The sequence below is a fragment of the Nymphalis io genome, chromosome 3, assembly GCF_905147045.1.
Source record: "Nymphalis io chromosome 3, ilAglIoxx1.1, whole genome shotgun sequence".
NCBI lineage: Eukaryota > Metazoa > Arthropoda > Insecta > Lepidoptera > Nymphalidae > Nymphalis > Nymphalis io.
The window spans coordinates 1,027,792-1,055,758 of NC_065890.1; the positions used below are offsets into that span (position 1 = coordinate 1,027,792).

At 34.6% G+C, this 27,967-nt stretch overlaps 2 protein-coding genes across 2 annotated transcripts in view; one reads left to right on the top strand and one right to left on the bottom strand.

The window, feature by feature from the left end:
- Positions 1 to 3,350, top strand: part of LOC126781087 (laminin subunit alpha-1) — a 173,644-nt gene extending 170,294 nt beyond the window's left edge. Inside the window, 1 exon segment of the mRNA XM_050505909.1 lies at positions 35 to 3,350. Within this exon segment, the coding sequence (XP_050361866.1) occupies positions 35 to 177 (143 nt within the window). The 3' untranslated portion in view covers positions 178 to 3,350.
- Positions 3,342 to 27,966, bottom strand: LOC126780941 (lysosome-associated membrane glycoprotein 1-like). The gene is made up of 7 exons (XM_050505645.1): positions 27,794 to 27,966; positions 27,249 to 27,632; positions 8,839 to 9,066; positions 7,540 to 7,728; positions 5,136 to 5,286; positions 4,517 to 4,535; positions 3,342 to 3,555 (listed from the first exon to the last, which is right to left on the bottom strand). Exons 1-5 carry the CDS (start codon positions 27,849 to 27,851, stop codon positions 5,144 to 5,146), a joined length of 1,002 nt encoding a protein of 333 aa, XP_050361602.1. The 5' UTR covers positions 27,852 to 27,966; the 3' UTR covers positions 3,342 to 3,555; positions 4,517 to 4,535; positions 5,136 to 5,143.
- Between the last annotated feature and the right edge of the window lies 1 nt (position 27,967).

Consider the following 27,967-nt stretch of genomic DNA (forward strand, 5'->3'; position numbering starts at 1 on the left):
GATTGAGAACTGATACGAGCGTTTCTCTCCTCAGAGGGCGCGGCCGAGCTGGCGGAGGGGCGCGAGAACTTTAAGGGCTGCATCCGCGACGTGGTGGTGGGCGGCGCGCCGCGCGACTGGCGCTCCGCGCGCGCGCTGCACAACGTACTGCTGGACTCCTGTCCCGTCGCCACCTGAGCCGCCCTTCGCTTCAGTCTGTGTTATTCGATGTGTCACCAAAGTGCCTTATACAGGAATGAGTTTTATACATTTTATTAGGTAACGCATAAGTTAAAGCCATAGTGCCCTCGACTTCAAGCAAATAAGGTATATTGAACAATTCACGCGTGTAAAGTTATAAGTACCTTGGAAATTAAAATTAAGCAAACGAGGCTATCTTTAGAGGCTGATGATAGAGCGATGTTTTAAATGTAAATACTTGCTTACAGGACGATTTTATCTGTGCTCATATTTTTTATACCACGCTAAAATTATTTTGTCTATCAATAAGTGTCCATCTCTTAGTGCTTTGGTAGAATTTTCGGAAAAAAAAATCAGAGTTAAAGAGTAACTTACTTCAGTCCTTTTATTTAATTATTAGCACATTTTGCATAAATTGTATTATTAATGTAAAATTACACATACCACAGACAAAATAACTTTGTATAATGTTCTCCACAGATAATGTACATTAATGAGTGTTGTCATCACTAAATAACTGTAAATACGTATAAGATAACGTACTTACTAATAACAAACAGTATTCGTATGATAATTGTAAATATATTTAGTTAAAATTAATTAAATTTATTTTATAATCATGATAATATCATGAAAAAATATTATTGATCATATCAACACACACATCATATATGTACTTTTGTCATTAACGAGGCAAGGTAGTCAAATATCCGAGCTATACAAGAACACATTACATGAATCCTACTAGGATTTCTCTGCTGACTCTTTATTTCGTATGTGAGTGGAAAGTTGACAACTCGTGAAGTGTTGACAACCTACTAACATTAATACGAAATTTTGATACCATGTGTTATGTATCATTTAATAGAAGACATGAGTTGATGACCAAGTTTAAAATATTACTTTTTTTATTTAAACTAATTTGTGAAATAAGAATAAAAATAGATTTATTGATAAAAAATTTGAATGGTACACCTTATTCCTTGTTAATCAACACAAACAGAAATTTAATGAAAGTAATAGATAAAATCAACACATTTTTCATAACGTTCGTATGACGGATTCGTATGATGAATCGTATGAACGTACTTATTTGACACCTTCAATTTTGACATAAAAAAATGTTGAATGCCAAGGTACTCACGAGAATTGATGTTTAAATAACAAGTCTCACGCTGACGTCACTCGACGCTCGAAATACGCTTAGATCATCTGACGCTTACTCGTCTGACGCTCGTAGCTGTAGTTAGCCCCCAACCGTGTATTGAGCGTTAAGATGTTACACATCAAAAACCTTACATATAACCTTCATCCACTCATGTTTTCAACTATAATTATCAATGTCTTTTTGACATATCGAACGTATAACGAGTTTAGTTTTTTCTTACAAAATAACTTTACTGCTTAATTACTGTGGAGGCAATTAGAATTATTATCATATATATATTTGTTTTGATGAAAATTACAAAGTAATTAGGTTTATATTTCGAAAAAATGTATAATAGTATATGTATTAAGGCTGAGTTACCTAGCCAGCTAATTACCTCAAATTGACTAAATAAAAAATATTGTTATATAAACTTACGAATTGGGTAAAACGTTTTTATCAAAAACGTTCTACACAAATGCGACCTTGGAAACTTAATGTCATCTTATCTAAATAATTTTAACTTTAATAATATTGTAAACATCAAAAAGTCCTTTAAGGAAATTTTAAATTTCAATCATTATAATTTACAATAAAACACTTTTGCATTTAACTATACATTCAGTCACTAGAATGCATAATCGTTTAGATTTAATCACATCAGACGTTTAATTTTTGTACATATTTAAAAATAGGGTTCAGCTTTAATAGAGATAAATAAGAAAACGCATAAAACTTAGTACGTTACAGTTGTGAAACGTTTTGTCTAAAAACGTTACATATAGCAACGTTTGCAGACAAAATTGACCTTCAAATTGTATTATTCAAAGTTTCTGATCATGCAGGTACAAAATTACCCAAAATTTGTTATAAAAAGATTTAAATCAAACTGATAATTGATTAAATACATATATTACTGCCGCACTGAAAAATATATAACGGTTACTTAAGGCGCCCCTTAGTTAAGGCAATCATACATAAAAGACCAGTTCTGATGGACGCGCTGGGGACAATTATTCTGCAACTATCATCGTGGTAACGAGAGCAACAATGAGGCCTAGCTATTCCCAGCATATAAGCCTACAAGAGGAAGCGAGAGCGAAAATGATACGCTTACATCAAGACCACCTGGCTGAGAAGTAACGCTTGGGACTTGTCCACACTTAAGTCAGCACTAACTGCTCTTCTATTTATACCCTATTCCAATCAGAGTAAGGATTAAATATAAAGAAACCTTAAATTTACATATTCCATGAGTTTTATAGTTTCGCTTTATTTTGCACTACATAATTAATATACAAATTCGACATTCAAAACGCCATTTTTCGCAAATCCATAATAAACATCACAGATTATTCAAGATCTCGACCAATGATATCACTTCAATTCAAAGCCACAGTTGTTTAATTGTCTTTACTCTTCTTCTGCTTTGAACAGACTATATATCTGCATTATTGGTATAAGTAGATCTTCATCAAGCCTCGTTGGTCTAGTGGCTTGATGTAAGGCCGCAGACCCGGAGGTCCTGGGTTAATTCCCAGGTCGGGCCAATAAAAAATTATTGGGTTTTTCTGAAATTTCTCAGTAACAACCCGGAGTCTGGAAATCGGAAGTGTGTTCACTCCCGTGCCTCGGTAAGCACGTAAAGCCGTTGGTCCTGCGCCTGAACTCTTTCCGTTCGGAAAGAGAGTTATCGGATTATGATTATGAGATTTAGGGAATTAAGAGTGCACCTGTTTGCGCACACACTTGTGCACTATAATATCTCTTCCGTAGTTGGCTAATCTCTCTTGAGATTGGCCGCCGTGGCCTAAATCGGTCTGGAGTACATTATTATTAAGTAGATCTTAAAATATTGTTAATTCTACTAAAAATCGTCTTAAGTAATCGTTAAATGTCTCTGTGTGTCTGTTAGCTCATAAGCGTTCGTGTTCAATAAATTAAAGTGTAAATATAATACTTGTATATAATAGTGTACGTATTTATTGTATGAGATTCGGAAATAAAAGCCGAGTTTGGCAATAAAAAACATTTATTTCAATATAATTATGTGCAAATCACAAATATTTCCGCAGCTGATCACTTCGCACTAAACGGTATTGAATAATCATTATCATAATCAGCTTATATGGAAGGGATTGTCGTCGCAGTCACGAAGCGATCAGCTCTATTGCCCCCCCCCCCCCACTGGACCCACCCACGTCAGTCCACAGCAATCAGGATGTTATCTGGACAATTTTGATATTAATAACCCATAAACCAATATAACCAACATCTATCGACTACATAAAATTGAAACTAAGAAAAAATTAGTTTAACGAATCGTTTCAAATTATACCATCGCAATGAAATCAATCGTCCAGCGTTTTAATCAAAATAATCACATAGACGCACCGTATCTGTAGTTTTCATTAATTCTTATTTATATGGACAAATGTTAATCAAGAAATTATTATAATAATTATTATTATTATACTGAAGTATAATATTTTCGAATTGAATCTTTGGAATTGATTAATTAAAACTCGACAGATAAGCTTAAAATGATAGTTTAAAAATTGTTTTTTCATTAAACCTAGTAAATAACATCACATTTTTTTTTATATATTCTTTTGTTATCATTATACAGTCATTTTTAATTCGCGTATCGAGACGTTCGGACTTACTTATAAAGATTGCTCAACGGTTTATTAGTTTTAATGTTGTCTTCTTCTTCCGTATGTCAAATTTATAATGACAGAAAGAGAGAAATCAGTGTTTAACTAAACAGCTAAGTATTTTTTTATAAGTAAGTCCATTAGTTAGCGAATGATTCACTTCGAACCGGTTTCAATAATATAAATTGAATTTAAACTATGAAATAAATGAAATTGTAGCAAAATTTACAAATTAATTAATAATCATTAAAAAATTTTTACAATGAGATTATTTCACTCGTACGATACTTGTCACAATAGATGGATCTAAGAAGCTATTGTTTTTTTTTTTTAAAATTAAAACATATTTGATAGCCAGTGTTGCTATATTGAGTAATTTAATGTAAAAAAAAGGTTAAGATCTATTACGAGTCATTTATTTTTACATAATATATAGCATGCATTGAAATAAGGTCTATAATCGTGTAAATATTTAATGCGATGAAATGAATAATGATTTATTGTTTTAGTTCTATGCTATTCTACTACGTACGTCGATTCTCCACATTCATCTGAAAATAAAAAAATAATATTATATTTCGTTTGTAATAAATAATACAAATTGTTTATTTAGGTTAATCATGTTTTATTTAATTTTAATAATATATATAATTTCGTCGAGAAATATTTTTCAAAATATTATAATTTATCAATGCTGTCTGGTATACAGGTATCTGGTATACAGTTATGGTATATATTAAATCTATCTAAAGGTTTAAGAGAAAATATATATATTTTTAATTGATAATATTTACATAAACGACTTTATTAATTTAAGCACAGTAAGCAAGCCATGAAGCTTAATTAGTATGCACATTATTTTTTTTTCAACAATTGATAATAAACATTGTAACACATGATGCACTAAAACCTTCCTCGGGAAACAGTCTATTGTTGAGATGGGATTGAAAATCCTCAAAGTAGTTTCTGAGCTTAGTGCGTACGCACATACAGATACACGCGGAAGGCGTTTTTAATTCGCTCATCATCATATACAAAATAAAATATACTTTATTCAAGCAATCATTTTAGAGTGAGCTTTAAATCAAGGTTAATTTGCACGTCATTGTGACACATATTATAAAGGTACATGGAGTGAAGGGGCCGCTCACCTGCGCGTCTACATGGAGAGGTACCCGCGCGCGGCCGAGCGGCGCCGGCCCACGAGGTAGGCCACGAGCACCACGACCACCAGCCCGCCCAGCGCGCAGCCCACCGCGATGGGCACCGCGTCCGGCACGTCGCCGCCGCCGCACTCGCGCGCTGCGGGCACACGGAACGTGACCGCTGGTATTGCACCGGTTCGGAATCGACCCTAGGACCTCGTGACCTGAGGTCTAGCTTCTATAGCTAGCGACCAGACTAAAGAGACAATTGTATAGTGTACCGACCAGCCCGGTATCAACCTCTATAAAGATAAGGTTTTGATATTATAGGCATATAATAAGTTAAAAAAAAAACTTTCAATATACCTATTTAACTAAAAAAAATAAAACTACCCATAAAATTAGTAATTATTACATTTCTTGTTTGTTTTTCAAAGAACATTCTAATAGACAGTTAACAAATTAACAAACGAAGCCTTCTAAGTCCGTCGTCATACGTCAACGTCTAATGTGAAAATAATAATACATATATTCCAAAGGAAAAGTACATTTTTAACTTCAATTGCCATGGGCCCTTAACAAGGTACAAATCGAGACTGTCTTTCTTTTTTCATATAACAAAAGATAGGCGGACGGGCAATTGGGGAACGTGGTGGTAAGTTATCACTTCAGCTCTTAGAAGTTGGACACTAAAAAATATTAACCATTCCTTACATCGCCAATGCGCCACCAACCCTGGGAACTAAGATGTTATGTTTCACTGGCTTACTCACTCTTCAAACCGAAACACCAAAAAACAAAGTATTGCGATTCGATGGTAGAATATGTGATGGTGATGCGGACTTGCACAAAACCCTACCGCCAAGTTATATGTAACGTTTACTATTTCGTCAATGTAAAAAATAAATACAACATTAAAACAAAATAAATTAAATATGGCGGTTTGACAGCTTTAATCAATTAACAACCGAATCTATGAATTTGCTTAAATGTCTAAAAATACTAAGCAAGTTTTGATATATTTATAGCGGAAACAGGCAAGGTTAAATCCAATCCGCGTTCACACAAACATAGAGACATTAATATACACGAGAAAACTATAATTCCTGTAGTAACACATTTTATTTGTTTACTATTAATAAATTATTTAAATCCAATCGAATAGCAAATGTATAATAAATTGTCCTGAATACTTCCCATAAACAAACAACCTTACCATAAAAACGTACCTTAAGTATATTATGGCATCTACATGAGAGAATTGTAGAGACTGATGTTTATAATTTCGCTAACAAACATCTCATACTAAAGTCAAACGCTTCGTTCGTCTCACTAGACGTTTCTCGGAATGAACGTAAAGCCATTGCTGATGCGCCTGAACTCTTTCCCATCGGATTATGAGAGTGAATCGAGATACCGTGTTTGTGCACATACTTTTACAATATAATATATCTTGAGACGTCTAGCGGCTCGACTTGATCACGTTATGATCATCGTGATGAGGGCTGGCCCTGCCGAGCTCATCAGCCGGCCAGGCTGGCTTTACACACTTCTGCTTTGACTCTCGGTTGTGGCGGATATCTCATAAATAATATTTCAGTTGCTCAGCCTTGATTCCTTGTTCTATTTTTGCGTCTAAATTGTAGGTTTACTGTTGTATAGTTGTTCGATTTATCTTTTTAAAAAAATCCTGTTTCCATCCTGATTTCTAAAAATATGTATACACGTCTCGACACTACTTGCTCATTCAATATTATATTATAAGGTATAATAATTTATTATAATTATAAGATAAGATAACTAAATGAAACAATTTAAACATATTTGTTCTACGTAAAATCCTAAGCCAATACAACAAAAACCACCTTCCAGTTTTATATTATAATATTATTTATAATTGTCTATATAAATCGTTGACTATCGCTTATCGGAAGCAGCGTGCCTGCACTCCGATAACAAATACAATAATCATTATTTACATATGACGTCACATTATATACTTAATAAATGTAAATAAATAAATATTGTAACTTATATTAAAATATGTTATTTATAACTACACTATATAATTATTCGTTGGAAACTTAACAATAACTCGACGTTTATTATAACATTCGTATATAATAATTAGATTTAATAATCTTTTTATGATATATTTAATGATTTAAGCAGTTTAAATCTTGTATTATTTTAACTACTCAAGGTAAAGGGGTCACGTTGGTTCGTAGTTACAAAAGTAAAGGAAAATATTGTGAGGTAAACTGCATAGGTCAGTTCATGTACTCTTACCCACTCGAATACAATATGGCTCCAAACTTTCCCCTTAACGGGAAAGAAGACTTTTGCCCAGCGCTGGGTTACAAACGAGGGGTTAATGAACTAATTCTAAAAGGTATTTGTAAGGACTCACCGGCGCTGAAGGCTTTGTTGGTGGAATTCCTGAAGGCCTCCTCCTGCAGCTTGGAGAGCGTGAGCGTGGCGACGACGCTGGTGATGTCGGCCGTCATGTTGAGCTGCGTGGGCGGCGCACAGCGGTACGACGTCGCGAGCGGAGTGCGCCACTCCACGCCGTGCCACAGCTCCACGGGCTCCTTGGACGCTGCGGGCATTGAGGCACAGAGTCGCGTAGTCAAATTATACCAAATATAATAATAATAATATCCTCCAGACCGATTTCGGCCACGGCGACCAATTACAAGAGAGATTAGCCAACTACGCAGGAGATATTATAGTGCACAAATGTGTGCGCAAACACAGGTGCACTCTCTACTTACTAACTCTCATAATCCGATGGGACGGCAATCCGACACGGCCGGAAAGAGTTGAGGCGCAGGACCAACGGCTTTACGAGCTTTCCGAGGCACGGGAGTGTACACACTTTCAACTTCCAGACTCCGGGCTGCTACTGAGAATTTTCTGACCGAAAAACCCGATAACTTTTTATTGGCCCGACCTGGGAATTGAACCCAGGACCTCCGGGTCTGCAGCCTTACATCAAGCCACTAGATCAACGAGGCAGTCATACAAAAATATTTTATTAATATTATTACATTGATGTTATTATTACATGATTGTTCACCTCGAACACGTTATTATAAAATATGAAACGCATGAGAATGTGAAAGTAAGAAATGTGCCCAGTTGTCAACGCGCACCTCTAAACCGTTGACCAATAAAGAGACCAATAAAATGTATAATTATATTTAAACTAAGAAATGTATATTTATATGTTAGTTGTTGGTAGTACAATCTCGTGTGAAGTTTTTATTCGTGTTTGAATGTGTGCGTATCCATAAGCGTGTATGAATTTGAATGATAATATTTGTTTATTGAAAAATTAACGTTTTCATTTATTTAACGTTGAAATTTAAGTTAAAGGTTTTCATTAAAGCTAGAATTATCAGCCATCGTGATTTAAATGCCAAGAGTGTCCGAGACGAAATGCCTGGAGAGAAACATGCTACGGATGTTTCTTTTACCAGTTTTTTAATTACTTCTTTATTTGGAATAACCAGCATACTATAATATATATATATTTACTTAACTCACGTAACTAAATTTGGTAAAGTTGCTTTACAATAGATATTTGTTTATTTTTTATGTTTATTATAACAGCCAATTTGGAAATAACAATGAACCTTAATAGCAGTCCGATAAGAATGAAAATTGCATATCGTAACGAAAAATTAAAAATAGAGATCGAACTCACATGCATCAGGGAATACTTCAGCCGCGAGAGAAACGTTCAGGTTCTGGAGGGAGTATGTCTTTGTTGTTTCGTTGTTGTGGAAGATGAGCACCATGTTGTTGAATGTCGTGCCCGTGGCGTTGCTGACCGGCCAGCTGATGTTCACCCATTGGTCTGTGCTGTTGCAGCTACCGTCGACGACCATCGCTGAGGGCGGAACGTTGAGGAGAACGTAGGCGAGAGAAGTGGCTGTAAAATAAAATAAAAAACAACGTAATCTTGATGTAATATATATACAAAAATATTACCTGGATTTAGTAGTACACTAAGCTTTCCTCATGACATTATTATTATATAAGCCTGCGAAAGTGGAGGTATTGTTTTTTTTTAAATAGGACGAGTATGTACTTGATGGTAAGTGGTCACCACTGCCCATAGACATTGGCGCCGTAACAAATATTAACCGTTCATTACGTCGCCAATGCCGATGCCACCAACCATCACGAACCTTCCGAATTAAGATGTTATGTCCCTTGTGCCTGTGATAATACTGAGCAAACCTCAAGTTAGTTAAAAAAAAATGAGTATGTTTGTGTGTGTTAATGTAGATGTACTGGCCACAAGAGTACTATAAATAATAATTATTAATATTACAATAGCGCTATAACTTTACGCATAAAGATATATAACGCAGTACAGTACAGTACCAGCCTGTGAATGTCCCATTCCTAGACTAAGGCCTCCTCCCCTTTTTTGAGGAGAAGGGTAAGTAACTTATCACACCACGCTGCTCCAATGCGATTTAATATATAAGGCAATAATTTATAATAATGCAATCGCACTTGTAAAACTAATGAATCTAAAACTATTCAAAGAGCCTTGATAAGCTGGTTTTCACTAACTAACTAACTAACTAACTATGATACTACGATTTACAATCAACTTTGATATAAATTGACATTTATCATTTTTATTATTATCGTTTTAATTATAACTTTAACATTACTTTTATTATGACTGACAATAAGATATATAATTAATATGAGAAAATAAAATGGCTGAGTACCACCTACTGACCTACCACTATTCTTTTCTAATAGTTTAAATGGCGAGCGAGTCAGTGTATTACTCGCTCACAATTAAAACTTAATAAATAAATTAAATCACGAGAATTTTTTAATCTTGTTTTTTCAATTCACACATACATACGTATAGCTAAATAATGCTTTGTCTTCTTGTCTGTAAAATTACTGATGTTAGAAATCTATGTATATCTGACCCGCTAAATATTTATTTATAAGGTCATTAATGGTTATTATTTACTAAACAAAACTATACTATTCATTTACATTATATTTATTTAACAAACCCTACTTACTATTGCATAAAACAATTAAATAATTGAAGTTATTAAGAACAAACTATTTTCCTGATTCCATGACATGACAATTGCTCACATGTTTATGTACATAGGTGTTCATATATATACAATATCGAATGTTTATAATCCTGACATGACATTTTATAACATTACCGGAGCACATTTCAATCTTACATATTGTGTTACTGGAATATATCTTACGTACATAATATTATGTACACACGTTTTAATGTTCTAAACGTGTCAGTTTAAAGAACACACGTATCTTTAAAAGTACATATTAATAACTAAAATGTACATACATTCCGTGATTAAGACTACAATTAGAATAATGTTTGAGAATGTAATGAAAGCCGAAATGGCCCAGTGGTAAGAACGCGTGAATCTTAACCGATGATCGTGGGTTCAAACCCGGGAAAGCAGCACTGAATTTTCATGTGCTTAATTTGTGATTATAATTCATCTCGTGCTTCATGGTGAAGGGAAACATCGTGAGGAAACCTGCATGTGTCTAATTTCACTGAAAGTCTGCCACACGTGTATTCCACCAACCCGAAATGGAGCAAGGAGGTGGAATACCATACCTTCTCCTCAAAAAAGGGAGAGGTGGCCTTGAGCCCAGCAGTGGGACAGCCACAGGCTGTTACGGTTGCGAATATAAACATACATAGATATATTTTGTCATAACAGCCTTTAATATAAATGATATTTAGGTTTAGGTATAGGTAGGATAGGTAGTGTGATCGAAATTAGGCCATAGTCCTTATTGAAATTATGAATAAAACATAAGTAAATGAATTTGCGAACATGTTGCGAACAAATATTTGCATGTTTTTTTTTCTAATCCTATTGTGATTACACTAAAACACCTCAGTAGGTAGCTACCTAACAAGAAGAAAAAAAAAAGCGAGTTTGTTTCACTTTCAGGTCTTAGCTACTTAAACGATAGTGAAATAAAAAATACCGTTGTCAAGGGTTATAGAAAAGGACAGAGTATCTTACATCGGCCTCGAACTATCCTTATTAATACGAGTGAGTTTGTTTACAACATAACATCTTAGTTCCAAAGGTTGGTGGCGCATTGGCGATGGTTAACATTTCTTACAATGCCAATGTCTATGGGCGTTGGTGACCACTTACCATTAGGTGGCCCAATTGCTCGTCCGCCTACCTATACTATAAAAAAAATAGTACGAGGAGAAACATGACCCGTAACTATGCCTTAATGAAATATGCAGACAACTTCAGTCATATCATAAATACATAAAAAATAACAATATTAGAAAACTGAGTGAAGTGGAGGTTTAAGAATAAAACAAATCGAAATCGTCGCCATTGTTTCTCGGTATCCTATCGCTTTCAACCTGAATACAATTCTGATAACGAATTATACACCTGTGTAGTAAATGTTCATATAAAAAAGATAATTAAATGATTTTACTTTACAATGAAACACCACCTTGATGTACAGAACGTAGATATCGTTGTTTATTTACGTTATTAAATAAATATATAATGAATCAAACATTACTAGAGATGCAAATATATGCTTTAAAAAGTGATACAGCCTGTAATTGACCTTTGCTTCCTTTTGATTTGAAGGTTTTGGAGCTTATACGACTGCTCCAGCAGTAAGGGCACTTTGCATCGTCAAATACAGTTTTTCTCACGAAAATTTCCGCGGTGCTTGACCGAATTCGAAACCGCAATCATCGTTTGAGACTCACATGTTCTAGCCACTGAGCCATCTTAACCCAACTCTTTGAACTCATATGTATAAACCTCTGATATTATTAATAATATTATCAACGACAACAGTGCCGATGAATCAATATAAATATCTGTGGGCGAGGAGTGTTCTATGACTCATGCGTTCTGCTTCAATACTCGTGTTTCACTGTTGCAATATTTTGTATTTACTAGCAATACCCGCCCCGCGGCTTTGGAATTCAGTTAGCGACGAAAATCCTTCAAAATCGAACATGTTATTAATACGATAATGACTTTAAAAACTATAACATTTAAAGAATACACGGATCAAAATAGCGTATCACTATAATCGGTTTTCAACATTTCACGATAACTGCATGGATGAAGTTTATCACCGGTTGATGGAATGTGCGCGGAATGCGTCGTTCCGGCCCCGTTTATTAAAATCATATAATGGGGGTATATGTAATATAGTTGGCTTGCGGTACCATCATCAAACGAAGCTAAGCTATTATTGAAAATGTATATATAGAATACTTGCTCATTTTCAATAATACCTTATATAGAAAAGAAAAGATTATGGATGTATTATATTATGGAAGTAATGTTAAGTTAAATAAGTGTTGTTGTTTTGATTTAGTATAATTATTATGTGTTTTGCTTGTACGGGAGTGACATAGTCAATCTGATGACTAAACTCCCAGGTAAAATAAAGGAAAAAAAAAACATTTCACGAGTGAGTGTATATTTCATTTTGTATAATAAGCTACCAAATTAAATTAATTAATTAATAGGTATATTTTGTTTATACAATTAACGATCTTATTGATACAATAAATATTTGTGTTGTAATATGAGAGTTGCGTGAGCTTGCGTGATTATTTACAGCGATTGAACATTAAACGTATCGATAATTGCATCAAGTGTCGGGTACTTTTCATATATAAAATATATAAAAACGAATGTTCGTATATCGTACTGTTTAGCCGATCACCGTTGGAACATTGGATTTGTCATGGATTGGATTTCCATCCACCGGTCAACGATTTAGATATCACTGGTAATGGAATGAATAACTTTCGTTCCTTGATCCGTCACATTATGTCAATAATACGAATAATCTTACAATATATTTTAAACAAATATATTTAACTTAGTTTTTTAAGTCGCTTTTAGTCGTATCGGATAATAATTTACAAAAAAAATGTAAAGAAGCATTCCAACGCATTTCGGGACCTAAACTTGTTTTAAATCAGTTATTTACATCGAGGACTTCAATAAAAACAGATCACCATGATAACTAACTGGTAAATCCTCTAGACACAATATGAGCCAGCCCGCCTAAAGAAAAGCTGGGGGTGGGTATCCAAATAGAACTTCAATAAGCCTCACTTAACTAAGTAACATTTTCAGAACGTAGAGCTATTTACTCCTAACACGCTGACAAATATACAAAAGTTGAGATGGACTTAATCAAGTCCAATCCAAAATCTTGAAGTGTTTCTGTTTCAACAACAAAGCTAAGACTATGACGTGGCGTGACGTACTTCAAACACATTCTCTCATTAAACTTGACCTACATTTTTCTACAGCTTCCGAGAAAAAAATTTTTACTAGTTTAGTTATTGCTACTTTTTGCCTACATCGAATGTGTTGTCGACAAACTAAACTTCTTTTATATTAAGCCCCATTGGTTTTTTTTTATATTTAGAAAAAACCACTGATAAACTATAAGAAATATTAACCATCCCTTACAACGCCAATGCACCACCAATCTTGAGAACTAAATTGTCATTTGTACCTGTTACACGGGCTCAGTTCATTTCCAAACCACACACAATAATATTAAGTATTCTTGCTTGGCGGTAGAATCACATTTCACAATCAACTGAAAAGTCTAAGCGAGTTGGAAAGTTTCCATTTATCATATTCGTTTAACCTTCCAATTTACAAAGTCGAAGCATTGCAGAGCAATATATGGGCTTTTACAGAAAACCAGCACTTGCCATAGCTAGGCAAAGGTTGGCTCTTTAGGTACAGATTATCTAATGCGAATTTTTCCCATGTTTTCTTACATCATCGATTACGAGATTAATTATAAACTAGAATTAAGCCACTAGCTTAGTGTCAAACATTAAAAAATACCATTTGATTATCTAAGCGAAAAATGTAAGAGTTAGAAAAAAAAACTATTCTGACGCAAAAACATTCAATTCTATTAAAACTGCCAAATAGCACGCGATTTCTTTATTCTTTATTCACTTTGTCAATAAGGCTTTTGTAGAAAGATCTTAAGTCTCGTTGTACGAAATTGAGCGATCATGTTCTCAGCTGGCAGTGACCCAAGCTAGCAAGGTCCACTCGGTTCAATCAATATAAATAAGTGTATCCTGGCCAATATTCACGCTGTATCATCGTTAGCGTTTATGTCATGTATATTACAGTTATGCCTAAAACAAAACATATAGAGATACGATTATATAAAGCTTACTTATTATTAGTTACCATCGAGGTTAAATAATACCAATTAATGTTTATTATTAATATATTTCCCTGTCCAACTAACTGTAATTGCCCGGTTACTATTTGTTATCGAATGCATTTATCATTCATAAACCCTTACCATTCGTTATTCGTAGCCTAATGATAGTTCCTGAATAACGCCTCGTAGACAGTATTTTTTTTTTTTTTTATAGAAAAGGAAGGCGGACGAGCATATGGGCCACCTGATGGTAAGTGGTCACCAACGCTCTTAGACATTGGCATTGTAAGAAATGTCAACCATCGCTTACATATCCAATGCGCCACCAACCTTGGGAACTAAGATTTTATGTCCCTTGTGCCTGTAATTATTCGTAAGCAAAACGATTTGTTGAATATAATAACTCAGTTTTCGTATGATTCTGGACGATAGTCCAAGGGATCGAACCTACGTTTGATAATCGCTTCGCGACCCGTATACCATTAAGTTATCGAGGCATTATTTATTTATTATCATAGAAATATAAAATGATGTATATATCTTGTTTATTCACGTGCTTTGCCTTGTTGAAATTTGCCGCAACTGCAAAAATATCGCAGACAACAAATTCGCTTAGGTCAGTGTGATATTTACATATTAAATTTAATTATATACAACCGAGACTAGAAAAATATGACAAATATATAATTAATTTAAGTAAAGCTAAGGCCTTATTTCCTATTACGGAGGTTTGCAGCTTCTTCCACCACGCTGCTCCAAGCTGCTTGGTGGATACACAGATGGAGACTCTCATCAGAATCATGCAGTTTTCCTTACGATGTTTTCCTTCACCGCCGAGCACGAAATGAATAATCAACACAAATTAAGCACATGAAAATCCAAAAGGGCTGGCTCGGGTTAGACAACCAAACTTGGGTTAAGATTTACGTGTTCCTACGACTGGGCCATGTCGCCTATAATGCATATTATAAATACGAAAGTGTGTTTTATTATGGTTTCAGGTTTACACCACACGAGTGATCATCAAGAAAATTTGTGAACTCGTTTTCAAGGGTACAGATAAGGACATAAGGCACCTAAGACGTCTCTCTCGTCCTCACGCGCAAACACACTAAGACAAAATCAAGATAACAACACTTACAGTAAAGAAAAAATATAAAATGATGTCTAATAACAAATAATCAGTTTTAAAAAAACGTCGGAGTGTGAGTCAAGTCATTACTTATTAATGGTTTCTGTTTTTTCAAGGTTAAAAGCTTTATTACAAACGGGGATTCCATTTTTTTTTAAATTACATTTACTTAACACAGACCGCAAGTTATACACTCTTTGGACCCGCTACGTATCCTAATAACTCGAACTCATATAATTTCCTTTACTTCATCACCATTCGAACCGTTCACTTTAAGATCACCGAGGCGAACATATGTCCATATAAGTTTTTGAGATTAAACAAATAAGTTGCGCTTAAAAGGCATTAATATATATATATATATATAACGTACCGCGTGCGAAATATAATTTATATATTATGAACAGGATAGTATATAAAAAAAACAACAAAAATCAACAGACATAACATCAATAATAACTCAATATATTTGACTGGTTTAAAACGGTTCATGTCGCATATCCTCGACTGGTAGGTATTTAGTCTCCCCTAAACGATAAAGTACAATAACAGTATTATAACACAAAGTAATGTCGTGAATTCGTGAGTAATATTTCAAATGAATTTATCTTTTTTTTATATAGCTTATATATTATATTGACATCTGGCATTAGTTATTACAATATTTGTAAATGGGAGGTGAGTGATCTCTTTCGAATCAACGTAACGTAATATAAGGGCCTGACCCATGTTTACGGTGCGGCACTGGCCACCATGTAACGGCACGGAGGCGCCGCTACCGGGAGACGGCGCGGCGTCGTGCCGCAGTACGGCACGTGTAAGATGCACCGCAATATTATGCTGTTGCTTAGTTCGTACGTGTTAATAAAAATGGCTGACAACTTATATGTCCAATTTTTATTCCACTAGTGGAATCGTTACACGGTGGCCGATGCCTCCCCGTAGACATGGGTCCACGCCCTTAAAGTCTGTAACTGTCTCCCTATTTGAAATACTGTAAAATGGCGTATGTTACTACTCGGTAGCGATAGATGGCGTTGATTGAATTTGTCACATTCCTGAATCGCGCTGTCTAGATTTGCTACTCAGTATATATATAGTGTATGTGATAAACCTAAAGTGATCAAATAAATTTTAGTTGTGTGGACAGAGGAATGCTCTTCCTTAGCTTAATTTACCATTTGATCCCCCCAAATTGGTTCGGCGTAAACACAAAGGTATCTTTTCCTCTCGATGAAAATTTATCTTACGCAAGAATAGACATACAACCCGCATTGGAGCAGCGTGGTGGAATAAGCTCCAAAACCTTCTCCTCAAAAAGAGGAGAGGAGGCCTTTAGCCCAGCAGTGGGACATTCACAGGCTGTTACTATACTATTACTATAAGAATAGACATAATATCAGTATAGATAATGGAAAGCAAATACATTCGAAACGTATTCATAAACCAAATCTTACAATTCGAAATGTCCATTATATAATACAAGGTCAATGGTAGTTTCCAATTCAAAAGACGGATAAAAAATTTAGGTTTTCGTTTGGCTATACGAAAACACACCGAAGGTTGCACTTATAATGACTGGGCTTATTGCATTTAAAAATATTATTTGATACAGGATTCTTTATTTTATATTTATTATTACGACTATAACCGAATTTTCTCTTGTTCCGTTCGATTTTTCATCCATCAATGATCACGTGGTCTGTAATGTAGCCGGGGTCAATATTTGATTAGTCCACGTCTAAACCGCACTGAAGCCACACGACGCTGCATCGTGTGGATCAGTAACGTCACACTACTTAAGTTATTTAAGAACGTTTGAAGAACATTCAAAACAAATGTATATAACAATATGGTTTCGCATTATATTTATTATCATTCATATGTATTCCCTTTTTATTTCAAACAAGTAGACAGACTAGCAAATGGGCTACTTGATAGTACGTGGTCACCACCGCCAATCCCGTAGACTGGCAAAAAAATGGCACTGCAAGAAATATTTATACATCCCTTGCATTAATGCGCCATCAACCTTGGGAGCTAACCTTCAAACTGAGACACAAGAATAATGAGTGGTTGATACCTAAGAAGACGGCTTGCACACAGCCCTAATATGTTATACTTTATTTATGTTATACTTTATTGTACACCACACCACAAAGAGAAAAATACAAAACATGTATACTGCCTAAATAAATGTACAATTATGGCGACCTTATCGCTACATAGCGACCTCTTCCAGGCATCCAACGGTGTAAGTAATTACAGATAGGACATGAGGTATAATACCAAGTAGCCTACCACCATCTTTATATATTTATAAATTCATCATTGCTTAAATATACAGTTCCCTACATCTAGTCGATCGATCTCGATTGTCTAGTCCAATGTTGTTAAAGCAAATCGATCGGATTGTTTGATGAAACAAAAATACGTATTAAAAGTGCTACACCAAATCGTCATGGCCAAATAAATGTCCATGCCTGATCGAAATTGACCGACTAAGAAAGAAGCGCACCTTTATAGATTCTAAATATCTATCGCTAACTAGCTGCCCATCAAGACTTCGTACGGGTACAACTCATACAAAGTAACCCATCTATTCGAATTTTCATATGATGAAAATTTTATTTCGGACAGTATTTGCATAAAATTTGTTCCTAGTGAGCGCCTACGTCGCGAAAGGAGTAACTGTGCTAAATTTCAAGTCAATTGGACATATAGTTTCGGAGATATCGTGATGAGTCAGTCAGTCAGGGGTATTTCGCTTATATATTCGAAAATGTGTGTTTTCCAAACAATAAAAGTATAAATAGTTTTCGCAATAATTATAACGAGATTATTAGCAACTTGACATTGAAAACAAAGGAATGTTTACTTTCATAGATTTTTATATAAGATAGATAAAGCTTAATAAATTATTTTTAGACCAGAAATACAAAGAAGCCAAACATCCTTGTAAATACATTACTGCTATATTATATATTATAATTCCAGTAAGATATTTTGTCACGACCCGTCACAGCCACAAGGAATGGCATCGAAAATCAATGTTGGATTTTCAAAGCCCAACATAAAAGGTGAATCGTGTACCGAATTGAGAAAGATCATGGGCAGACAGAAACGAACGCACAACAGAAATATATATTCTAAGGAGTCAGTCGAGTAGACTGGCAGCACAGCCCCGGGCTATAAAAGAACCCCTCTCGCCATGATGGGCCTCTTTTTGCTCCTGAAGCTTGGAACTCTAATTTCTCCCGCCTAAGCTGTGTCGTAGAGGTATATTTCTCTATTAATGTTAAACAGTCATATTCCGTTACTAATTTAATTCCTTTGTTTCTTTATTTCACTTTTCATTTCCGTTATTTTAAAATCCACTTCTGGCTCCTAAAAATATATTATTCAATTAAAGTGCTTTTTTATGAATACATATTTTTTTATTTACGTCTACTAAAATGTTTATTTATTTTATTGCTTCTTTTTTCAAATTATTTAGTTTCATTGTTTGTTTATATCTGCTTGTGCAATACCTGTTTTGTCCTGATTTTTATTTTTAAATCGTGAACCAAAAAAGTACATGTAAAAACCAGAATTCGTGGTTCTTTTTCTCTTGTTTTAGGTACACATAAAATCCGATTAAATAATTGAATTCAGATATTTTCTTATATATTAACCTACAAAACGACTAACTGACCTCAGTCATACGCACCCGCTCTCACAAAACCTGATCGCGATTTCCACAAACCAGATCATAAAACATATCGAGTGACTCATTTAACTATGTTTTCCGTAAATGTTTACAATCTGAGGAATAGTGGTAATTCCCCGTTATGCTTGAGTTAACTTCATATGGATGCAGTAGACTTACTTGGAACTGATATAAGCAATGGGTAGGTAAGTATTTTAAATTTTTTTCTTCATAATAGTGACGTGCAAGTAGGTCGACTGTGCTCATTTATTTTGGCTTTATAATAAGTATCAAGTATTTTTTTTATAGTATAGGTAGGCGGACGAGCATATGGCCCACATGATGATAAATCATCAGGTGGCCCATATGCTCGTCACCAACGCCTATAGACATTGACATTGTAAGAAATCTTAACTATCGCTTACATCGCCAATGCGCTACCAACCTTGGAAACTAAGATGTTATGTCTCTTGTGCCTGTTGTTACACTGGCTGACACACCCTTCAAATCGGAACGCAACTATACCAAGTATGCTGTTTTGCGATAGAATATCTGATGAGTACCTACTCAGACGAGCTTGCACAAAGCCCTACCACCAGACAATAAAATATCGTCAAAATAATGTTCTGTGCTGGTCTAAGATACCACGTCCTTCTAGGACTAGACGACCCGGGTGGTCGTTGAAGCCCCTGAGAAGAGCTAAGCCAAGTCGCTGGCTCACTCACAATTTGTATCGATACACAGGTTAACAACCAATAAAATACTAGTGAAAATACTATTTAAAACTTTTTTTTTTAATGAAAGCCGTTTCTCGATCTTTTCAATACGTTATACTTTCGAAATATATTTTTTAATAAAACTTTAGTCGGGACACAAATTATATTTAATTCGAGTCGGCTAAATGTTATCGCATAGGTACTAACTACACTGCAATATAAATTCAAAACTATAAATATCATCGAAAATACAGTCAATCATCAATAAAACGGGTCAATAATGTCTTGTGACAATTTGAAATGTTTAATTTTAAAAATACCTTACGAGACCCAATTATTTGTACTTAATATTTATATCGTTATATTTTTAATAGAAAAACGCACGCACAGGGTTATATGTATAATGCGCTAGTGTGCGCTAACACAGTTGTACTCTATATTCCTTAACAGGTCCGGGGATAGCTCAGGCACGATAGTAACTGCCAACCTCTTAAATTCGAAATACTACTGAGAAACTCTTAACAGAAAATAAACCATTATTCATCTACAACTACAAGCTAACAGACGATATGCATCAGGTCGCCGATGTTGATGAGTATTATATAAGAGTTATTTAGCTTTTTTATATTTAAAAGCGAAACAAACATTTAATACAAATCCAAAAACCAAATAAACCAAGAAAACACGCGCGTGTCTCGAGAAATTGTAATAAATAAAAATAAAAGTTAACCAACGACGCAGTATGTTCGTTTTTAATCTAAATGAGGCAGAGAGGAAATGTGACACCGGTGGGGCTATTTTGTATATAAGAGCAAACTCGAAACTCACCGTAGAAATCGCTCGAGTATTTTCAGAAAGTTATATGAGACATTGACATATAACAAGAACACTCGCATCAAAAGTAGTATATAACCATAATTTTACGGGTGAGTGATGGAGTGAGTTCTTATAGAATCGCACTGCTGATGGTCAGTGATCATCGGCACTGTAAGATACGTTACACAGGCAACACGTCACCAACTGTTACTAATATAAGATCATTCGACCATTTTGCCTTACAATGAGTTCAAACCAAGAGTCAGTTATGAAATTCCGTTATTGTATATCACGTTATATATACCACATGTCACATAAAAATTCAACATTTAAATGTTATTTTATTTAATTTGTCGCTTATCTTTAATGGCGCTGATCCGACGTGTTTGATAAACTAAATACCTACACAAACGCATATCAGAATCGAATGAATTATATTACATTAAATAATATATAATAATACATATGTAGATGATAAAAAATATATCTTTCTATTTATTATTTCATCATTTAGTTCGAAACAACTAATGTTCTATGCATTATTTTTAGAAAATGAATAGAAACAACTTGTTGTTCTTGCCGGAAGGTATAGGAGTTATATAAATTTATGTGATAATATCAATCATTTATTTAAACAAAATCATAATTTACTTCCTTACTAATGTAATGAATGCTATGTATATTTGTTATATAATCGTAAGACTGGATAGGACTGGGTTCTTAATATAGCATATATATCGTAACACCATAATAATGTCCTCCAGACCGATTTCAGCCACGGCGGCCAATCTCAAGAGAGATTAGCGAACTGCGCAGGAGATATTATAGTGTACAAGTGTGTGCACAAACACAGGCGCACTCTGTATCCCATAACTCCCATAATCCGATGGGACGGCAATCCGATACGACCGGAGAGTTCAGGCGCAGAACCAACGGCTTTACGTGCTTTCCGAGGCACGGGAGTGTACACACTTCCAACTACCAGACTCCGGGCTGCTACTGAGAATTTTGCTGGCAGAAAAACCCAATAAATTTTTATTTGCCCGACCTGGGAATTGAACCCAGGACCTCCGGGTCTGCTGCCTTACATCAAGCCACTAGACCAACTTGGCAGTCATCGTAACATAAATAGTGTGCTTAGTGAGTTTTTTTTACTTATTTGAGAGCGTTGTTAACAGCTAATTGCTTGGAATTTAGATTATTGTCACTAGACAGCGCTGTTTTAACGATATCGAATGTGTAAAAAAACTTACTCTAGGAACACTGATTTATTCTATGACGTCAATAGATACTGAGCTATTGTGTTCATATATACATATATATATGTCGAATGCACTAATCAACCTCTCATCAATTCTGTATACTACGTTATATGAGCGAAATAATATGTTCATTTGGCAGAACTGACAGCCTTAAAAGAACTAGATATACATAATATTTATTTGTAAAAGCAACTGCCAACATCGTACTGATGTTTTAGCCTGGAGTGAACAGTCACAGATATAGTAATAACTAGTTTCCGGCCGCGGCTTCACCCGTTCACGAGGGGTCGGGGAGGTGTTAGAGACCATATGTCCTATTCTGTAACCCTGACGGTAAGCTACATTTAATTTTGGTCGGTTGAGTAGTTAAGACATAAAAGCGCAACAAACAAACACACTTTCACATTAATATTAGTAAGGATCCATCCTTATGACTACCGCTTTGATATCTTTTTTTTTATATCATTTTTGCTTTGATTTCACTCCAGTGAATACATGCAAATGTAGAATTATCAAAGCGGTAGTCATAAATATATATACAACAAACATATATATGTATATGTTTTATTTTGTCTGAGGACTGAGCATTCTATTAACGCCGTTGTAAATTGACACTCCCCTGTAATACGGAGTTAGGTATCAATACCTGACTATAGCTCATAACTAGACGGTAATTACTAAATGATAAGGATACATATTTGACTACGGAACCCTCGCAGTCATTTTATATTTCCTGCTGCAGCTATTACATAAAACACATCAATAAGATAATATATGCAACAAAATCGTTTCTTCCGTCCAGGGTCACTTTACACACACACATTGAAGTCAATTTCAATATTAGAGTTATTTAGGAGCACTGTGTATTTTTTGTCTGATACAATAATGGTTTTTTTTTCTATCAGAATGCCTGTAACATTAAAGTAACAGCCCGCCCTTTTCCCACGACTGGGCAAGGGGCTCCTCTATAGATTTGGAACTTAATTCATCACGCAGCATATAACGTGATACACACGTGACAGACGCTCTGACACATGCAGGTTGCCTGCCTCTCAAGAAATTTTCCTTTGTGATTATTTATTTCGTAAGGAAATCAACTACCGATATATATATATTCTTGTATTATGTAATAAGTCTTAAATATTTATAACTTTATATTAACATAAAATTTCTTAATAATCACAGTTCAAAATGTCTGCAGTTTTTTTTACATAGATACGAATGCCATGTCCAAAAAATTTAGCCCAGGAGTGGGACATTGACAGACTCTTACTTGATATGCTTGATTTGCGGTAAGACTGAGCACAATATCAGTACAAGGGAACCCGGGACCTTATCATCGCAATGCAGTGCGTATACCGATGAGAGCTAGAGAAGCTTTTATTACTTACATTTATAATTTATATTTATAAGTTAACGTATTCTGTGTACATTATCCAAAAACTATTGCACAAACGTTTATGTATAAATAACCCATCAAAGCAAATCAGTAAATGCATACCCATAAAAAAAAATTATTAATAGCTTCTAACACGCACGAAACAGCGACATCGAAACAGATTAAAACCTTTTTTCATTTATAATTATTTAAAAAAACGTGTTGGCCTTAAAGCCCTTTGCAAGTAATGAAATTAAAAAAAAAAAAAAAAACAATAAAATCTTTCTTGGACCGAATCGAATTTTAAAACATTAAATTGTTGCTATGTGCAAAAATTATATTCCACGATTCCTCGAAGTTTCTAGAACGATTGCACGTGAACGCAGCTTCAATAGAACGCATTATGCGATAAAAACTACAGAGAATCAATTGTATGTAATAGTAGTGAACCATTGTATAAGTTTAACAGGGAAATAGCTGTTCGACTCTTATCGTGGCCAGAGGGAAATGGTTATATCACATGAATTGGCACTCAAATTTGAATCAATATAAAAATGGATTATAGCCAAAATTTTCAAACAGTTATGTTGTAAGCAGTAAGTGTGAAAAACCCTTAATATATTCTATAATTAAATAATTTATGGATTATTTGACCAGTTAGTTATGATTACATTCAACGCATTTATAATAGTCAATAGCTTATAAGCCGTCTAACACCGTAAATCCAGTTTGATCTTTGTGATAATTGTAATTTTTTTATATGTATATAATAGGTAGGCGGACGGCTAAATCGGCCACCTGATGGTTAGTGATAACCACCGCCCAAAAACATTGGACCTGTAAGAAATGTTAACCATATTTTACATCGCCAATGCGGCACCAACCTTGGGAACTAAAATGTTATGTCGCTTGTGTCTGTAATCAACTTACACAGTCTCAATCCTTCAAACCGGAACACAAAAATACTAAGTATTGATGTTTGGCAGTAGAATATCAGATGAGTGGGTGGTACCCACCCAGACCGATTAATAACATTCGTATAAAAAATGGGACTATATTTTTTTAAAGTCTGTACTTCCATTTGTGTATCAATAAAATACTCTTTCCGATATATTTATATAATATGTTAATCAAATTATATAAATTGTCATATATTACTTACAAACACATAATACAAAAGCCGAGATGGCCCAGTGGTAAGAACGCGTGAATCTTAACCGATGATCGTGGGTTCAAACCCGGGCAAGCACCACTGAATTTTCATGTGCTTAATTTGTGATTATAATTCATCTCGTGCTTTACGGTGAAGGAAAACATCGTGAGGAAACCTGCATGTGTCTAATTTCACTGAAGTTCTGCCACATGTGAATTCTACCAACCCGCATTGGAGCAGCGTGGTGGAATAAGCTCCAAACCTTCTCCTCAAAAAGAGGAGAGGAGGCCTTTAGCCCAGCAGTGGGACATTCACAGGCTGTTACGGTTACGGTTTACATAATAAAATTATAACCCTTTAATACGTAACATTTAAAAAAATCCAAGTTCTTCCGAACAATAAAATCATTTCAAATGTATATAGAACGCTCACCACATTTAAAAAAAAAAATATTATTCCAAAGAATAAAATAAAAAAAGAGTGCTTTCTCATCACAATATAATGAGTGAATAATAAATTTTGACGCCATTACGTAACGAACAAAGACAAGAATTTTTTTTTGCTCAAGTGACGTAAGAGTCTCAAGTAAGAGCTAGATTCGAAATATACTAAACTGCTTTTTGTTCATGTTAAATTATTTTAATCTTAGTTTTTATGCAACTAGATAATTTCTCAATCTACAAAGTGCAATGTAATTACATTGTCTGCAATAGTGATATTGTTAGACAGTTCATTTTTTATGTATTACATAATGTACATATAATTGCTGTTTTTACTCTTTTAGCTAGTTTATGCCTTGTATAAGCTGAGATAGTCCAGTGGTTAGAAGAAGTGAATGTTAACCAATGATTACGGGTTCAAACTTAGGCAATGAATTTTCATATTCTTAATTTGTGATTTTAATTCATCTCATAATAAGCTCCAAATCTTTTTCTCGAAAGAAGATATTTATGCCTAGCATGCATTAGAATACTTCTTTATATAATAGGTTTTTTTTATAAAAAACGTAGGTGGACAAGCATATAAGCCACCTGATGGTATGTAGGATTCTACTGGTGGTAGGGCTTTGTGCAAGCTCGTCTGGGTAGGTACCACCCACTTATCAGATATTCTACCACAAAACAGCAGTACTTGGTATTGTTGTGTTCCAGTATGGAGGGTGAGTGAGCCAGTGTAATTACAGGCACAAGGGACGTAAAATCTTAGTTACCAAGGTTGGTGGCGCATTGGCTATGTAAGCGATAGTTGACATTTCTTACAATACCAATGTCTATGGGCGTAAGTGGTCACCTACCCAGACAAACTTGCACAAAGCCCTACCACCAGTAATAATATATAATATTGCATGAAGAGTTACAAAAAGTGAGCCAGCTATTGTATTTTAAAGCATACTATGCCTAAAACCTACATTCAAGGGTCAATGATAAATGTGAAAAATTTCAACTCAATTAGATCAATAGTTTAAGAACATATTTGTACCAAACATGCATAAAAAGAATTATATATACATTAACTCGTCTAAAGTTTCAATTGATATAAATAGATCATGAAGTATCTTACAAGTTCTTATATTTAATTGGTATGTAGATTATAGAGTAAACTTAAATAAATATTAATATACATAGGGATATAAAAAGTAAATTCTGAATCAAATGTTGAAATCCCTCAAAGATCTGAAAATGGAATTCACTTTGGCTTAGCAGTAATAACGAGAAATCGTTCACATAAGTTTTTTGAAACCAAATGCTGTATTCAGTTTCAATAACTTTGAATATAATTTTTTTTGTATAGATCATGTATTTGCAATTTTATAACATTGAGGCACAAATAAGAAACTATGGATGATTAATATGTCTGTATTTATGTATGTATAATACATACAAAGTGACCTCAACAATCACTTCAAAACCATAATATAATATTGAAATAAACCAGTCAATGAATCATTCCCGGCACAAGGGATTAGTTATCATAATAAAAAAGGCATCAATATTTTGAGTAGGTATTTCAAAAATATTATGTTAAGAAAGCATTACTAAATAAGGCTTACTCAATAAATATTCAGACAATAATAAAGTGTGAAGTTAATATTTGTTGATTGTCATACAGAATTATTTAATTTAATTGTATTTTATTAAAATACTTATGTTCTTTTATTCCACATTATATTAATATTTTTAATAATAATCTTAGATTGCCTGTACATGGAGCAAATTAAAATTTATTTTATAAGCACTGCTAATTAATCTACCACACACAGTATATATAATAAGCCGAGATGGCCCAGTGGTTAAAATGCATTAATCTTAACCGATGATTGTGGGTTCACCACTGAATTTTCATGTGCTTAATTTGTGTTTATAATTCATCTCGAGCTTGGTGGTGAAGGAAAACATACTGAAGAAACCTGCATGTGTCAAATTTCACTGAAATTCTGCCACATGTGAATTCCACCAAACCACATTGGAGTAGAGTGGTGGAATAATGGTTGTAGCGTAATAAGAGGCCTTAGCCCAGCAGTGGGACATTCACAGACTGTTACTGTTACACAGTATAGTTAGAAATATATATAAATAGTTCTTGTGGCTTTGATTGGCACAGTAATAATTATCTCATTAATAATATATAAAATAATTATAATATTTAAAAATGGAGTTTTATCAGGGTCATTAAAATATCTAATTAAACATTTAAAATAAAATAAGCAACTCACATGCATTTTCCACCTTGGTGTAGGTAACATTTAGTTGAGCTGCAAACTGGACCAGGATGCAAGTCATGTTATTCTTATCAGTGTATGACCACATTCCTTGCTGTGGCGGGGGTAGAGGGCCTGGTGCTGGGGTAGGAGCGGGTGTCGGGGGTGTAGGCGGCGTGGGCTTAGTTGCAGGCGGAGGTGTCGGTTTAGGAGTTGGTGAAGTTGTAGGAGTTGGTGGAGTCGTAGGAGCTGTGGTGGAATCTGTAATTTCTGTCGCTTCCGTAGGAACTTCCGTAGGTTTCACAGTAGTCATTTTAATCTCTGGCTCCGGATTAGTAGATTCCGAAGACAACGGCAACGCGATTGTCACCGTCTTTGGTTCAGGTACATTGCCTTGACCTGATAATAGGATAAAATTATAATCGTACCAGCGAAGGTAGACGAAAAATCCTTTGTTCCATAACGCGCAAAATCGCAAAATGTTAAAACGAAAACAACGACGTATGTTAACGCGATAAGCAACAAAGAATTCGACAATATTTAGTAAATGTACAACTTACCTAGTACCGTCAGGCCGCATAAAACTGCGGCAAACAAACAAAACCTTAACCGAGTCATTTTAAAGTGTTTAAGAAGCTATTTAGAACAATTTATTCACGAACAGTACGTTGCAATAAAATGATTTTGTAAGAATTGAGTACACTAAGCAAATGTCATTTCATTTTCCCTTTACA

Coding starts and splice junctions, on each gene's coding strand:
- LOC126780941 (XM_050505645.1), bottom strand. CDS start 27,851: ATGACTCGGTTAAGGTTTTGTTTGTTTGCCGCAGTTTTATGCGGCCTG. Junction 9,067..27,248: donor CACCAAGGTGGAAAATGCAT/GTGAGTTGCTTA, acceptor TTTATTTTACAG/CCACTTCTCTCGCCTACGTT. Junction 7,729..8,838: donor TGAAGTATTCCCTGATGCAT/GTGAGTTCGATC, acceptor CAATGCCCGCAG/CGTCCAAGGAGCCCGTGGAG.